The sequence below is a fragment of the Schistocerca serialis genome, chromosome 1 (assembly GCF_023864345.2).
Source record: "Schistocerca serialis cubense isolate TAMUIC-IGC-003099 chromosome 1, iqSchSeri2.2, whole genome shotgun sequence".
Lineage (NCBI taxonomy): Eukaryota > Metazoa > Arthropoda > Insecta > Orthoptera > Acrididae > Schistocerca > Schistocerca serialis.
The window spans coordinates 653,918,313-653,934,974 of NC_064638.1; the positions used below are offsets into that span (position 1 = coordinate 653,918,313).

A 16,662-nucleotide genomic window follows, 5' to 3' on the forward strand; every position below is an offset into this window, starting at 1 on the left:
GAAGACCACAACAAGAAGAACTTATGTTTCTACTTGTTTTTCCCATTTTAACACTTCGGTTACCATACCCGAGCATAGCTTGGGCCACAAAGCTGTGTTCAAAAGACCGTACGCAAGTACAGATTGGGCCGTGATTTTCTCAGTGTGTGTGTGTGTGTGTGTGTGTGTGTGTGTGTGTGTGTGTGTGTCACCTATCGCTCAAAAACTGGATTAAATTCATATGAGAACAATATACAGATATCTTGCTATGTGTCCCTTGACAGGTGCTGCCTTCTGTTGCCAATTTCTAGATTATTTCAAAGAAACATTTGCAAGTGTAACAGATGCTGTCACATGCTGAGCCAGCGTGTGATCATGTTGACATAATGTCATGCACGTTCTCATTAGGTTTTGCAGTTCACTGTAATTCGGCTACAGACACATCACATTTGTTGAGTGAGCAAGAAATTTTGGAAGCTCAAGAGGAAGAAATTGCTCAGTAACTCACCTCACACTTTTTATGGAAAGATAATTATACTTTTGTCACCTTTATTTTAAAATTTGTAATCTATCAAAGAACTAAGGTAAATACAGAAAATAAATTTTGGAACTTGGTACTTTTTTGCGTGGATTACTCTTTAAGACGTAATGTTTATTTATGCCCCAATAATTGTTTAAAATATTGCATGCATGGCTGGTTTTCTAGGCCCAAAATTCTTCTAAGTGTCTGGTTGTCAAAGTGTTGACGGCAAGATGACTTTCTGTATGGCTGCTAAAATATTTTTCGTTTTGCTGTTTGTATCCTGGTGCCTCTTCTTTCAATTCTTAGTTAAGTGTTTGCCTGAGGAAGTCTTAATAGAAGGTGTAGCATTGAGGTATGTTTTCTTCCATATATGAAAATTGGAGAAATAAAGAGCAGAGATCTAGCATCACAGGCAACTTAATACTCACAAAAGTACTTTATCAAAGAATGGAAGCAAAAATTAAAAATAGGTTCCTAGTGAATCTGTTTGGTTTTGGGAGACATAGTTGCATTTGAGAAGCAATTACATCATTATGACTAATACAAGAGGGCAAATTAAGAAAAACAAAGAAACTTATGGTGCAGTAATATACAGGGTGTACCAAAAAGAATCATGTGATTTGGCACATCTGTATTTCTAAAAGTAATAAAATATACCGTGACTTTTGTTTTTTGATGAATGGAAAACTCAAAAAAAGGTTGCAGCTTGCAAAAGTGTTACATGCTCATAAAATTATTTGTGGTAGAACACCCATCTGCTATCAGCATTTCTGGCCTCGGTGCATTTAGAACATTTGGGCTTTCTATTTCTGATAATGAAGTCAGGGTTGTATCAGACATAGTTCCTTTCCAGGAACTAAACAGTGTCTGCACTACATTTGCATCTCTGTTTCAGCCATATTTAAGATGTGCTTCACACTTTCAGACACATATCACTCTTCAGCTTGATGCCATGCCTCATTTTTACATCAGGCCAACTTTGGTTACAGTATATGTTGATGTGAAGCAGGAGCTAGATCATTTCCAGGTTGCTGGGGTTATCGAGCTGGTGAAGTCTAGTGCATGGGCCACACCCCATCTTCATCATAAAGCCCAATAGTTCCTTCAGATTGTGTAGATTTCAAGTCTGTAATCATTGTTTAATTGTAGGTGAAAACTTATCTTATCCCCAGCCAGAAAACTATCTCACCAAACTTGTTCGAGGGGAATACTACTCAAAGGTTGACTTCACCTATGGTTATCTCCAGCTACCCTTAGATGAGAAATCGCAGAACATCACTGTCATTAATATACCTTTTGATTTGTACAAGTATAAGCAGCTCCCATTTGACATTGCCTTTGCCCCCCCCCCCCCCCCAATTTTCTAAAGGTTTTTTAAACAGCTGACACAGCGTGTTCCTGTTTGCATGAATTACTTGGTTGATCTCATTATCATGGCACCCTTCCACTAAGGATTTACAAAAATCTCTGTATCCTTTTAACGACCCTGCAGGACACAGACCTGCACTGACATTTAGAGAAGTGCCAGTTTTTTCGACCAGAAGTGGAATATTTGGGACACTGGCTCACTGAAGAGGGAATCGGACCATTTCGTGGAATGTCTCTGTGATATACTCCTTACCTTACCTGACAGACTTACCAGAATTCCAGGGGTTTTTGGGCACCCCCCCCCCCCCCCCCCAGCCCACATTGCACAACCCCTCATTCGGTTGCATAAAATGGGTGTGTCCTACAACTGGAGCCTCACCTAGGACTGAACTTTTACCCAATTGAAAACCATGCTGAACTCCTTCCCATGCCTCTCACCAATCTCTCCTGGTTGTCCATTGTTTGAAGCATCTGTCAACATCTGTATATGGCATTTGCACAATCTTGCCGCACAGGCATGAGGTGGCTCCGAACAGCTTATAGCACACTCATCAAAGACATTGGCGCTGCCACGGTGGAATACTTGCAGACCATAAAGGAGGCATTGGCGACAGTATTTGTCATTGAAAAGTTTCATGTCTATCTATTTTGGACACAGTTCTCCCCAATTACCGACCACAATCGATTGGTTGGATTATTCAGGCCGCACTACAGTCTCCCAGAGTGAACAGCCCAATGCCTCCAGAGCTGGGCATTGTCCCTGGATGCATACAGTTATACCATCCAGTGCAAACCTATGGCTCAGCAGTTCAATTCAGACATATTGTACGTCAACGTGCTGACCTGAATCCTGATTTCAATCAACAGGAGGTGCTCTGCTTCCACATTGATACTGAGCGGCAAGATATGTTGGACTGTTTACCCATTATGGCTATTCATGTATTTGCTGTCAGGTGCCAGTACCCTACCTTGCAGCAGGTCTTATGTGACCCATGGTTGGCCCAGTTACCTACCCCGCTGGTTGGCGAATGAGTTCAGCTTCTGAACACCATTTGCCTTAAAGATTTCTTCAAGGCGAATGACATAAAACATACTTGCAGCCCTCAAATGGTGAAGTGGAAGTTCAGACCTTAAAGCAGCACATGAAAAAAGTTGCTGAAATCTCTGCCATGAAGTCAGGTCTCACCCTGTTTCTGAGCACTTATCAAACCATGACAATTAATTATCATAGCTCCATTGAGCTCCTCCACATGCGGCAATTGCGAACCCTATTTCTCCACCTGATGCTGCCCCCTCTAGAGCCCCACCCCTGTCCCTCCATATTAAACACATGGTACAGCTGTGTGGGCTCCGTCCTATTGGAGTACTGAGGCTTGAACACTGGTGACAGTTGTGAATATGCATGGGCAGTGGCTTACATTGGTCCAAACACAGAAGGGGCTCGAGTGCTGCCATAACGAACTCTGGCTTTGAGTGCAGATGCTGCATCTTCTGCCAGTTTCCTGCTGCCTTCCAGTCACAATGTGGCCCCATTGTCATTGCTTTTGGTGGCAATCTTCGCCCTATCGGACTTTTGATACCTTCTGCATACATATGGATTGGTGGAACCCCTTGGTACGCCCTTTGCAGCAATGTTGTGTTGAATGCTGCCAGACACCCTCCCTTGGTACAGCTGGCGGTCGAAGGGACAGGATCTTCACTTGTGCCTCCATTCAACATTCCACTGCACTGCCCAGTACGTTTTCATCCATATGCACCTGTTTCAGGGGGAAGGTTCAGGTATTTGGCTCTGCAGAAGTTGAATGCCCGCTGCAGGTAACCTAGATGGCCATTATAGGAAACAGCATTGCACTGGAGTGTGAGTGTGCCACTCTTCTCACTACAATAGTATTGGCCAATAGTATTCTTGGTAGCCAATATAAATACAGCTGCCCAGTGAACAGTCAGTTAGTTCTGTACTCATGTGCAATATTGTCAGTTGCTATCATCACTGTACTGTGGGACTACTGGGTAACAACCTCCTTTGGCACTTGGTATTTGTCTCTGGTCACAATTGGGATTGTCTCTTTCTTTGCTCTTGGCCTGTTGACATCTATTTTGTCTTCAGTGTTTATGTAGGTTGCTTGGGTCTTGTGTGTGTGTGTGTGTGTGTGTGTGTGTGTGTGTGTGTGTGTGTGTGCTGTCAGTCAGCCTTGTTTAGCTCAGCTTCCACTTGGTGTCATGTTCTCTTCTGCAAGCTGTCCTTCTGCCTTGCTGTTTAAGTTGTTTCTTTCTTTGGTTCTGATGTGTGTGGTGATGTCCAGCTACTTGAGGATATAGCAATATGGTTGACTGATTACATTGTAGTGGTCCCCATAAGTGAAAGGAAGTGCTTAGTAAACTAGAACATGTGCTAACTGTAATATGGACATAAACAAAAAGAAAACTAAGGTAATTGTGTGCACTGGTGGCATATGCCAGGTGGCTACTTCCCACCACCCCCTTTCTTTTTAAAGGGAAAAAATAGTAGTAGCTGCTAACATCCAAAAATATAAACCTTGAGACCATAAACAGATTCATCAGATGCTATATTTAGAGCACAGCTTCATATGAATGAAGCCCGGGTCTATGTGAAATGAGCTACCACTGAAAACTTATTGAAGGTATGGTGGAAGGAAAGAAACTACTGAGGGAAGCCCGGATATGAGTGTATAATGCAAATTGTTGGCAATGTAGAGTACCAGTTTTACACTATTAGTTTACAAGTGACTGGATCTGTGAACAGTGTCAGACTAACCTTAGAATTGATGGTCAAAAAAACTAAAACAAATTGAATCAGTGCCTTGTTTTGCAAGTGTTCGTGGTGATTTAGTTATCATTGAGTTAAAAACTTTCTCAGAATGTATGAATCTCATACAAAACAGTAATTCATATGTTTGCTTCATCTCATACTTTCATCCATGATTTCCAAGTGGCCCATTGTGAAATATCCATTGGTTTCATGATAATTTTAGTGAATGTCATATATTGTAGAAAGGAAATTGCCTTACTTGTCTTCTGTTTTCTGGAGGATGATATTTTCAATATTGTTCCATTCTTGAGGAATTACTGTCCCCTGCAGACACTCTGTAATTAATTTTGCAAACTGTCTAAACACTACATATTCACTGGTTTCACTGAAACATATACATGTATTGAAAATGACACATGAAATAGATAGGCTGAAATATAACAGCTATTGTGCCATTTAATCAGCTGGAACTGTGTAGCGTCATCCGAAAGCTAGCAACATTTTCAGGCTTTCTTATGTGCCTCTCGAGAACTCGGCAACTAGATTATTTGCTTACATTTACCCATGAAATTATTTTTAATTTTTAGATGTATATGCATAAACTAAGTTTTGAAGAATTAGTGTGCTGAAAACAGGTGATTGATCTGTTGCTAGTTATTTCTTGTTGTGTTTAGCATTTATTACTTTTTTTCTTCATTTCTTGTGGCTTGAATGTCAGCTAATGTGCACACTACTAATCTGTATCAACCTCCAGCAACTGCAGTTTAGTCTGTTGTTCATTACATTCATAATACAGGAATACATATGTACATATAGCATTCAAAGAGGGGTAGTATCATATTCCATCCATTTCAACAATGGAAATCCAAGTGGAGAATATATCAGTGCTACTAATTCACATGTAAACGTGAAATCAGGCCCATGAGTGCACTATTTTTTTCTTTCTTTCTTTTTTTTCCTTTCTTTTTTTCTTTTTTGCAACTCTGTTAACTGACGGGATAGTTTCATGGAAATTAAAATAATGAAAAGTGTTCTTTAACCATCACAGGGGCTTCTTATTGCTACACGTAAGGTAGATAATAAGATGGTAGAAAGCAGAAAACTTTTTTGGGTCCATAATTACAATAAGTGTTTATAATGATGGAGGCCAGAATGCAGATATTTCCGAGCATAGCCTATAACAACAACAACAACAACAACAACAACAACAACTGCTGCTGCTGCTGCTGCTGCTACTACTACTACTACTACTACTACTACTACTTGAGCAACATAACTAAATTTTGAGTGGAGTTTCTTTGCAGGCAGCTTTGATGTCCTCCAAAAATGTGGCCAATGGGTTTGGCTTACTGCAGGATGGCAGAATCAATCACAAGTAAACTCTGTGGGGTATCAAGTATGGGTGGGCTAGAGCAGAAAATCAATTGTATCTCTTCTACCTGTCAACTGCACTAGAAACTTCTGATTGAGATAACCTGGAGGGAGAGTTTGCCTGCTTATTCTTGTTTCCATAGAGATGGTCAAAATGTCTAAAGCATTACCAGATAACATATCTAGTAAGATTGTTTTAGAAAAGTGGGATCTAGCTAGTCCCCCATAGTTTCAATCCATACCAGCCGTGATCACCATACACTGACAGCCTCTCACACTAATCTATTGTTTTCTTCAAGCCATTATGTGCAGTTCAGTCTTCAGCCTTCCATTAAGCTCATGTTGTACTTCTCTTGACCAGACCTCATCTCTCACAAATTGAAGATAATTTTGCACCCTGTTTTGAAAAGATGTTTATTATAATTTGAGAATATACACTTTTCATTTACTTTTCTCAGAAGTGGAATCACTTCTAGCATTATGTTGTCTCTGTTCATGCTGAACATTCAAAACTTTCTAAAATGAATCTTTCACTGTGCTGCAGAATGTGTACTGGTATGGATTAAAGGTAGATACTGAATCAGGACTAGAACTTGGAACTTTGCCTTTTGGGAAAAGTGCCCTTTACCAACTAACCTATCCAGGCACGCCAGATTTGCATTGTCACTTAAACAATATCTTCACCTCCCCCAGAGTCTGTTGTAATTACATCACATGATGTTGATCAGTGACACAAATCATGCAAGCACCATACTACACGCAGGTGTTAAATTTCAATCCACTTTTTTCATTATGTAGCATATTAATACAAGTATATGTTTCATAGAAACAACTCTGAATACACTATGTGATCAAAAGTATCTGGACACCTTCAAAAATGTAGGTGCATTGTGCTGCCAGGTACTCCATATCAGTGACCTCAGTAGTCATTAGACATCATGAGAGAGCAGAATGGTTGCTCTGTGGAACTCACAGACTTCGAACATGGTCAGGTTTATCGAATGTCATTTGTGTCATACATCCGTACGAGACATTTGCACACTCCTAAACATCCTTATGTCCACTGTTTCTGATGTGATAGTGAAGTGGAAGTGTGAAGGGACACATACAGCACAAAAGTGTACAGGCCGACCTCATCTGTTGCGTGACAGAGACCGCCGACAGTTGAGGGTCATAATGTGTAATATGCACACATCTATCCAGACCATCACAGAGGAATTCCAAACTGCATCAGGATCCACTGAAAGTACTATGACACTTATGTGGGAGGCTGGAGAACTTGGATTTAATGGTTGCGGAGCTGCTCATAAACCACCGCATCACACCAGTAAATGCCGAATGACGCCTCACTTGGTGTAAGGAGCGTAAATATTGGACGATTGAACAGTGGAAAAACCTGGTGTGGAGTGACGAATCACGGTACACAATGTGGCAATCTGATGGAAGGGTGTGAATATGGCGAATGCCTGGTGAAAGTCATCTGCCAGTGTATGTAGTGCCAATAGTAAAATAAGGAGGTGGTGGTGTTATGGTGTGATGCCACTATCACAGCACAGGCCTACACTGATGTTTTAAGCACCTTATTGCTTCCCACTGTTGAAGAGCAAGTCTGGGATGGCAATTGCATCTTTCAACACGATCAACCACCTGTTCATAATGCACGGTCTGTGGCAGAATAGTTAAATGACAATAACATCCTTGTAATGGACTGGCCTGCTCTTAGTCTTGCCCTGAATCCTGTTGAACACCTTTGGAATGTTTTGGAAAGCCGACTTTGTGCCAGGCCTCACCGACAGACATCAACACCTCTCCTCAGTGCAGCATTCCATGAAGAATGGGCTGCCATTCCCCATGAAACCTTCCAGCATCTGACTGAACGTATGCCTGCAAGAGTCATCAAGGCTAAGGGTGGGCCAATACTGTATTGGATTCCAACATTACCGATGGAGGGCACCATGAACTTGTAAGCCATTTTCAGCCAGGTGTGCGGATACTTTTGATCAAAGTAAGATGAAAAACGAGTAATATCCGATTGACTTAACTCATTTTGAAACTGTAGCATCATTTCTTGCAACTGAACTTTGTTTTAGGGCAAATTCAAAATGCTGAAGATAAATTAAAAGACAGTTACTTGTAATTGGTTTATTAGTTTCTCTGATTTTGTTTTCAGCAGCTGACACTTAGTTTTCTCTGTGATCATGTACCTCTCGGTACGTGTATCTGTAGATGAAAGTAATGCACAGCTAAATAATTACCTTTTGCTGGTCCTGGTAATTATTTCAAAGAGCTAAATATGTCTTAACATGATTACATAGAACCATTTGTACACTCATTAAATAATTGCCAAGAAAGTATTCATTTTCATTTGTCACAGAACTAGAAGTTGAACCTGGATTTTTCATGAGCATTTGACAAATCTTTAGGCCTTTGTCCCAACCTAGTTTCTGTAACCACTTGACCTGCCATGGAAGTAACATAACTGAGATTGAAACCTGGACTTCTGATTTTTAAGTTTTGCTACTGGCAGAATTTTAAGGAGTGATTTCAGATGCTTATTGGCATGGATTGTATATAAAGTTTTCATTAATTGCTTTAACCAGACACTTGATCATTCACATTCCGCAGCACAGGAGAGTGCATTTGGATGTCTGTGTGCTTGTGTGTATGAGTGTGTGTACTTCACTAGAAAAAGAGCAAGTTTGGGAAAGCTAGTGTGAATAATGTTTTTGTTGTGTGTTTCTATGCTCCACACATTCCAATATATAGGTGAGCAGTTGCCTTTCTCTTATTTTACGTGTTATTCCATCCAGGAATTTCAGTTATTGTCATTAAATTTTTTTCTGAGTTTTCCTGATGCAATTCTACGTGTTGGGTAATGCATTGAGCAGCATTGTTTTGTTCATTAATTCCAATGTTGAACAGAAATGGACCAAGGAATGAAGCTTGTGACACACCAGTCCTTCTCTGTAGAGCATCTGTTTTTAAGTGAGCCAAACTGACTCCTATTTCTTAAACAGGTCTTGATTATAGCTAAAGATGTGGTGTATATGTCATAAAATTTCAGTTTTGCAAGTAACTCATTAAAGGGTATATAGTCAAAGGCTTTACTGAAATCACAAAGTGCAGTTTGTGGTACAATTGCCTTTGTTTTACTTACATCGAGGAAACAGGTACTGTCCTCTTCTTGTGCCTTTACCACGAATTGTATGTTGTTCTGTTTGTCATGAGATTCAAGAGTTACTTTTTGAATTCAGTCCAGTTACTAATGAGAATTCCTTATTATTTTTAATCTGTTACCACTATATTCTGTTTACAGTTATTAATATTTAATAAGTGCTTACAAGCTGAAGTTTAACATCTGTTGTCTTTCCTTAGTTTATTGCTCAGCCACTCAGATGTGCATTTTGTTTCATTGTGACTTCCCATTCAGGGTTCATCTCTGAATTGTCTCAAGAAATTTGAAATTCTCCAAGGAACACTCAGACACACAAGACACTAGATTGGCCAACATGAAAGTAGAGTCCTCGAGGTCATGGTCGCTGCCTGCTGCCAGCAGGGGCTGTGGACTGTGATTCGCCTGCCTCTCGGCTTTGTTGCCATGTAGATACCACTAGCGGTGCGATAGGTCAGAGCAGCTGAAAGCTCATTGTTGCTGTGCTATATCAAGTGTTCACGTCTGATCTCAGTGCCTTACTGTCTTTAGAAAGGTGCTTCGATGTGTGTTCGCTGGTGAACAGCAATGCAGGAGCAACACCCTCCTTGTAGTACTCCTCCAGTCGGTGTGCGTAAAGGGTGGAAAGACAGTCGTAAACAATCGAAACTTATCATATTGAATGTACTCAAGTCTTTTATTGATGTGGCTGACAATGAAGAAGTGAGGAATAACTTAAATTTTGTGCAGATTCATGAACTTACTGCTAAAGCGTGTGGTGTCTCCAAGTTGACAGTAGACCTTATTAGCAAATCTTTGTCATTGACAGAATCTCCAGACACGAATGAGTGTTTCGATTCTCCAAAAAAGGGATACAAACGTGAACAGAAATCAACCAACTTTGACAATTTTAATAAAGAGCATGTACGTAGAACTGTACTTGGATATTACGACAGAGGAGAGTATCCAATGGCTAAAAAATACAGGCTGACCTCTGTGAAAAAATTAATTACTTGGGCCCAGGGACCTCTGTTCTTCATCTTCTCCACTCCCTTGGTATCAGATTCAAGAAGTGTAATGATGGACGGAAATTCTTAATGGAACACAGCAGCAAGAGCAAAGTTTTTGCATACAATGCGCTTCTTGCGTGCTGGAGACACCAGGCTTGTAGTGTACTTGGATGAAACTTGGGTTTCACAGAACGACACCAATAAGTATATATGGCATGACTCCAAAGGAAACTGCGTTTGAAAGTGCCAACTGGTAGAGGTGGCCGATTAATCATCGCCCACGCTGGCTCATTAACCACAGGTTTCATACCAGAGGCCCTACTTGTTTTTCATGGTGGGAAAAGTTCTTGCCAATACGATTACCTTTCAGAAATGAATGGAGAAGGTTTTAAGAATTGGTTTATTTGACTGTTTTCTGTGCTCGAAGAAGGGTCAATTATCATGATGGATAACACCAGCTACCACTCCATTCCGATAGAAAAGCTGCCACGTTCAGATTGGCACAAGTCAGATATTACGGAATGGTTAAAGAGGAAGAATGTTTAATTTTCAGTCGATCAAATGAAGGCTGAACTCCTGTGTAAGGAAGAAATCATAGGTACCAAAAAGACTTAGAATTAGATCAACTGGCAAACAAAATGGGACACACAGTGGTATGTCTACCATCGTATAACTGCCAGTATAATCCCATTGAATTGATATGGGCCCAAGTAAAGCGAGAAGTAGCGAAAAGAAATACTACTTTCAAACTTGCTGATGTCAAGAAGCTAACACACGAAGCTCTTGACAGTGTTACTCAGCAGGACTTGGAGAAGTGCATAAAACACGCAGAAGCATTGCAAGAAACTGATTTCTTGAACCAGGATTTAAGAGACACCACAGTGGAATCTGTGATAATACACCTGGCTGAAACGAGCGACAGTGAATCTGAAGAAAGGGGCCAGAAGATCCTTCAGTTTAGGTAAGTGCCGACTATGTAAAAAGCTGACTTGATTTAAAAGTTTGTCTATTCATTTCAGTTGTAGAGGACATACAAAATAACTACACGTACTTTTGCGTAGCATATATTGGTGTTTTGAGTGAGGGATGCTATGTCGAAGGATATGTATTAGCAGCCAGTAAAATATTTTCGGGAAGTAGGGAATATTCTCGGTCATATTAAAGTAAGCTGTCCAAACAAAACTCTTGGCAATAGCCTACGACGACTCGTGCACTGCTGCGTACGGAATATCATGGAAGTAATTTGCCTCTGTACGTGATGTGACACAATAATGATGTCTGAAATGTTACCAAAAATAATTTTGTAGTTTTCTTAACGACTTTCTCGTGGGAAGTCCTACAGAATGAAAATTCATCAGTGACTACATTTTCCGCTACACAGTTGGCTCAGTTTCACACCTCTTGTAATATTTTATTTTTTATCTCAGAATACTTTTATGTTTCTGAAATAAAAGATGCAGCATATGCTTCTGTGAACTTTTACTACCACAGGTTGAAGTAAAAAAATTATTTTCCTCCAGAATTTCTTATAATGTTAGTTTTCATTATTTTCCTAGCAGCTAGTGAGAATTTTCTTTTGGAAAGTACTCCATCATATTCTAGACTAAAAATAGAGTTGCCAATTTTTTTTTTTTTTTTTTTTTTTTTTTTTTTTTTTTTTTGTGAACATTTGAACCTATCACTAAAAACTGGCAATGCTGTAAGATGGTGAGGTGACCTTGAAGCCCTATTTTCGTGCCGGCCACGTAGCAAATATAATTGCTTCATTTATATACCACAAATATAAATCTCTTTCCTTCCTTGTCATTTTCTCAGAATGTAATTGTATAACAATATAATTCTTTAAGCAGTGAAAATATTTTTAGTTTCAACATGGGAGACATACTAATTTGTTACTCTGAGTGGGTAGTTGTACTAGACACAATGTTAACAAGTTTTCCTGTTCTGTGCAATGTCTTAATGTCATTTTCTTTTTTGTTATTCAACTAAATTATTTTTTCCATTCTTTTTTGTCAGGTAGAAGTGTTTACATCATGGGAGAACAGTATCCGTATACTTGGAACAAATGGCGCTACATCATACTTGGTAAAACTGTTCTCTCACCTAATAGCACATGGCTACTTCAGGCAAGTGCGTCGATTAGTTGACAGCCGAACACCACCGATGATGGGACCCAGTTCTAATCCACCCACACAGCTGGCAGCCTGCCTTTTCGAACTGATTGCACGGCCACTTAATGTTGTTCCAAGAGTTCCAGATAACCGTTTCAGGTAGGAAACTTTGTCATCTTACATCTGAAACATTGTGCAAAAAATTATATTATATGAACTAAAAGGGAAATGTACTTTGGTTTTGAATAGTGGTAGTGAAAAATAAACAGAACTTTACATAGCTGAGTTTGTTGTGTTGTTGACTGCTGTATAGGTATTGGCACTGACCTTACAAATCTACTGTATCATTTATGTTTATATGAAATCAGATGTGCATAACTGCTCAGTTAGTTCATTTTCTGCCCAGTGAAATGATAGTAAGACAAACAACCCTGTTGAAGGAACATTCGCATCTGAGCATTATACCAGAGATTGAAAATACCACTTCAGTTGTAAAGTTCTTTTATTATAACACGATCAGTTCTGGACTCTTATATGCCCATCTTCAGGTGTCGTAACTTGGTGCTGTGAGTACTCCATGCTCTGTGCTCATAGGTAGCACACCGCACCTCGTACATGTCTACTACGGCGCTCAGGGGTCACAGCACCAAGTTACAACACCTGAAGATGGGCAGTTTTACTGCAGTTTGAAAATTTTGTCCATGTTTTGTGCATTTGATCTACAGAAGATAATCCCTTAGCTAAAAAGTGAGTGCACACAGGAACAGTTTAGTGTAGTAGTCTAAGGGTGACATCTTTGACTAGTAATCATAACGCTCTGGGTCCCAGGTTCAAACCTAGCTGCTGCTTATATATTGAGTACAAAGAGAATAAGCATTTAGGGGATAATGATTTATGTCCAGACAGATGTAAGGTAATAAGTAACAGTGCACAAAAAATTGTATAATGGGAGTAGGATTACTTACACAGTGCAAGGTAAGGAGAAAGTGAGTCACTGCGCATATTTCAGTTCTAGTCCGCAGCTCGTGGTCGTGCGGTAGCATTCTCGCTTCCCACGCCCGGGTTCCCGGGTTCGATTCCCGGTGGTGGTCAGGGATTTTCTCTGCCTAGTGATGACTGGGTGTTGTGTGGTGTCCTGAGGTTAGTTAGGTTTAAGTAGTTGTAAGTTCTAGGGGATTGATGACCATAGATGTTAAGACCCATAGTGCTCAGAGCCATTTCAGTTCTAGAGTCAATCTCGTCAGAATAAGCAGCAAATCAATGGATTGCAGTATTCCGTCCCAGACGGGAAGCAACGAAGTTGAACAGAGTAAACAAAATAAGTGCTTTTTGGGTATAAATGCTCACCATTCTTACACTACTTAATTAACACTTTGAAGAAATTACTACAAATTGAATGTGTGTTGCTTATATTTCTCTCTTGCTTCCTGCTCATCGTACAAGTTCTAGTTTCTTACACGACGACTGAAACACATTTTGTAGACATTTTCGTTGTTTATTATTGTCAGATCAACTATTCAGAATACCATTTCTACACACGATTGAAACAAATGTACAAACTTCTGAAGGGAATTTATTATGTTTATGGGATGAACAAAAAACAGACTGAGACATAGGTACACAATGCCCATATTTATGAGCTTGCATTGGCCATAAGAACTTTTGAGAAACTAAGTTTTTAATTACAATAATTTTATAATTAGGACATTAGTTTTGACAAAAGTTTACATTTTTAGAAAGTAGCAGATTAGAGTTATGAGAATATTGCATTGGTCATACAAATCTTTTACAGTTTGACTATAGAATGGTCCAAATAAGGAATTTTCCATCATCAATAATTTTTCAAACAAAATATTTTTGGAAAAGCAATTGTTATCTCAAAAATGGCAAGGTTTTAGATGAGGTTATGTCAGTACTAGTATAAATAATTTTCATCTGTGTACACATTTTATGCAATACATATGTTGTAGACAGTGTAAGTTCATCATATTTCTTTAAATAAAATATTTTTAATAAAAATAAGTGCTCTGTCACAATCAGGAGACTGATAACTAAATAAAGTTTAATTTGAAAAATCTTTAATTGAAGTCTGACATTTTCTGGAACATACTGATTATGTTAGCTTCAGGTGGATAGTTATAATACCCAGTTCTACAAATGTCAATTCTTATTATATGAGTAGATAAAAATGATACTGATTACCAAATCCAGTGTTAAAGGGAACATTTCTCATATGATGTCTCCTTAAATAGTGGTGTTCCCTGTACAAAAATTCAGATATGTATCATTAAAGAACTAATTACCAGGTTATTGGTACTTAAAGGACCATGAAGCAAAATGACCATATTGACTAATTATTAATCACATTTTAATACTATATATAACCTGCAAAATAATCCTGTCAACATTATGAGTGATGGAAAGATTTAAAAATAACTTCACAGCAATCAAAGATTTTTCTTCAAAACTATGTTACTAACAGAAATATATTCACTAAAGTGTGATCTCTTTGTTTAAATTATAGCAGTAAAATCTCTTGACATTTCTGCAGTAACAATCACCCCCATCTACTTTTACTTATAAATCAGTTTCTAACATAGTTCCTGTTACAATGCCCCTCCCCTTTCCGCATTTCCTTTTATACATGTTTCTATTTTGTTAATTGAATATGTCAGACATTTGTTTCTGCTGTTCACTATGGTGTTACTTATTCATTGTCAGCAACATTACTTTACTAAATATTTTTCACAGTTAACTGTTATTGCTTTATCATTCTGTCAACATGTTATCATTGCAAAGTTATTATATTTGGAGTCCCAAACGTGGTGCATTCACCAACAGAGCAATGAGTGGTTAGTAGTGTTCTGGGTGCTCTGCTGTGAATGTTGTATGCGATGCAAGCATTAAATGTGATCGTAGTGAGTTATTTAATGAATTTTTATTTCATTTGTTGCAAGCTGATAAGGCTAATGGTGGTGGCAAGTGACAAATTTTATACACGCAAGTGAGACACATAATTTGCAGGATATATGCTTACTTCAAGCATAAAGCCTCTCTGTGGGCATACCCCAACTGTTGCTTGTAACTAACAACAATGCAGTCTCCATCCTTGTTCCGACCTGGACAAACTGCCATCCTTCATGGATCAGACTATAGCTGTAATCCATATTTGTATTAGAATCAATTAGAATCATAAGACCCACTGTCAGCACAACGTTAAATTATCTGACTCTTTGTTGCAAATACGTACCACAAGACACAGTGAAAATGAACTTCCACACTTCAGTACTAAAATTCCTTAACACCATCATCATTATCAGTAGCATCATCAGTGTCCTCATAACAGCTTAATACATCACACATCACCTCAACCTTCACTGTATCGTCATAATTTGCAAAGAACCTCAGCTCATCATCATAATCTACATAAACATCTACGTCTGAATGGACACTCTGCAAATCACACTTAAGTGCCTGGTGGACAGTTCATCGAATCACTTTCACAATAATTTTCTATTATTCCATTGTTGAACAGTGCATGGAAAAAACAAACATCTATATATTTCTGTGTGAAGTGTCATTTCTCTTACTGTGATGATCGTTTCTCCCTGTGTAGGTCGCCATCAACAAAATATTTTCGCATTTGGAGGAGAAAGTTGATGATAAAAATTTTGTGGGATGGTCCCACCGCTACAAGAAACACCTTTGTTTCAGTGATGTCCACCCCAAATCCTGTATCATGTCACTGACACCTCTCCCCTGTTTCTCAATAATATAAAATGTTCTGCCCTTCTTTGAACTTTCTCAATGTACTCTGTTAATCCTATCTGGTAAGGATCCTGCACTGTGCAGCAGTACTGCAAAAGATGATGGACAGGCACAGTGTATGCAGTCTCTTTAGTAGTTCTCCTAAGTGTATTGCCAATAAAACACAGTCTTAGGTTTACCTTCCCCACAACATATTCTGTATGTTATTTCCAATTTAAGTTGTCCATAATTGTAATTCCTAGGTATGTACTTCAGTTTATGGCCTTTAGATTTGATTGATTTTATTGTGTAGCCGAAGTTTAATGGATTCCTTTGGATCATGAATCCAGTCACGTAACTGAGATGATACTCCATAAGCATGCAATTTGATTACAAGCCATTTTTGAAGTCCAGTGTCAAAAGCTTTCTGGAAATCTAGAAACACAGAATCAATTTGAAATCACTTCTCAGTACCAATCAACTTCACATGAGTGAAGAGCTAGCTGTATTTCACAAGAATGATGTTTCCTACATCCGTGTTGAATGTGTGTCAATAGATCATTCTCTTCGACATAATTCATAATGTTCCAACAGAATATATGTTCCAAAGTCCTGTTCCATATCAACATTAA

General features: G+C 38.9%; 1 protein-coding gene across 2 annotated transcripts in view; it reads left to right on the top strand.

Annotated features, from left to right (window-relative positions):
- LOC126479274 (ubiquitin-protein ligase E3C) overlaps nucleotides 1-16,662 on the top strand; it is a 209,568-nt gene that overhangs the window by 32,920 nt on the left and 159,986 nt on the right. For both annotated transcript variants that reach the window (XM_050103771.1, XM_050103772.1), the window contains exon 5: nucleotides 12,189-12,442. In XM_050103771.1, coding sequence (XP_049959728.1) covers nucleotides 12,189-12,442 — 254 coding nt within the window. The remainder of the gene's footprint in view (nucleotides 1-12,188; nucleotides 12,443-16,662) is intronic.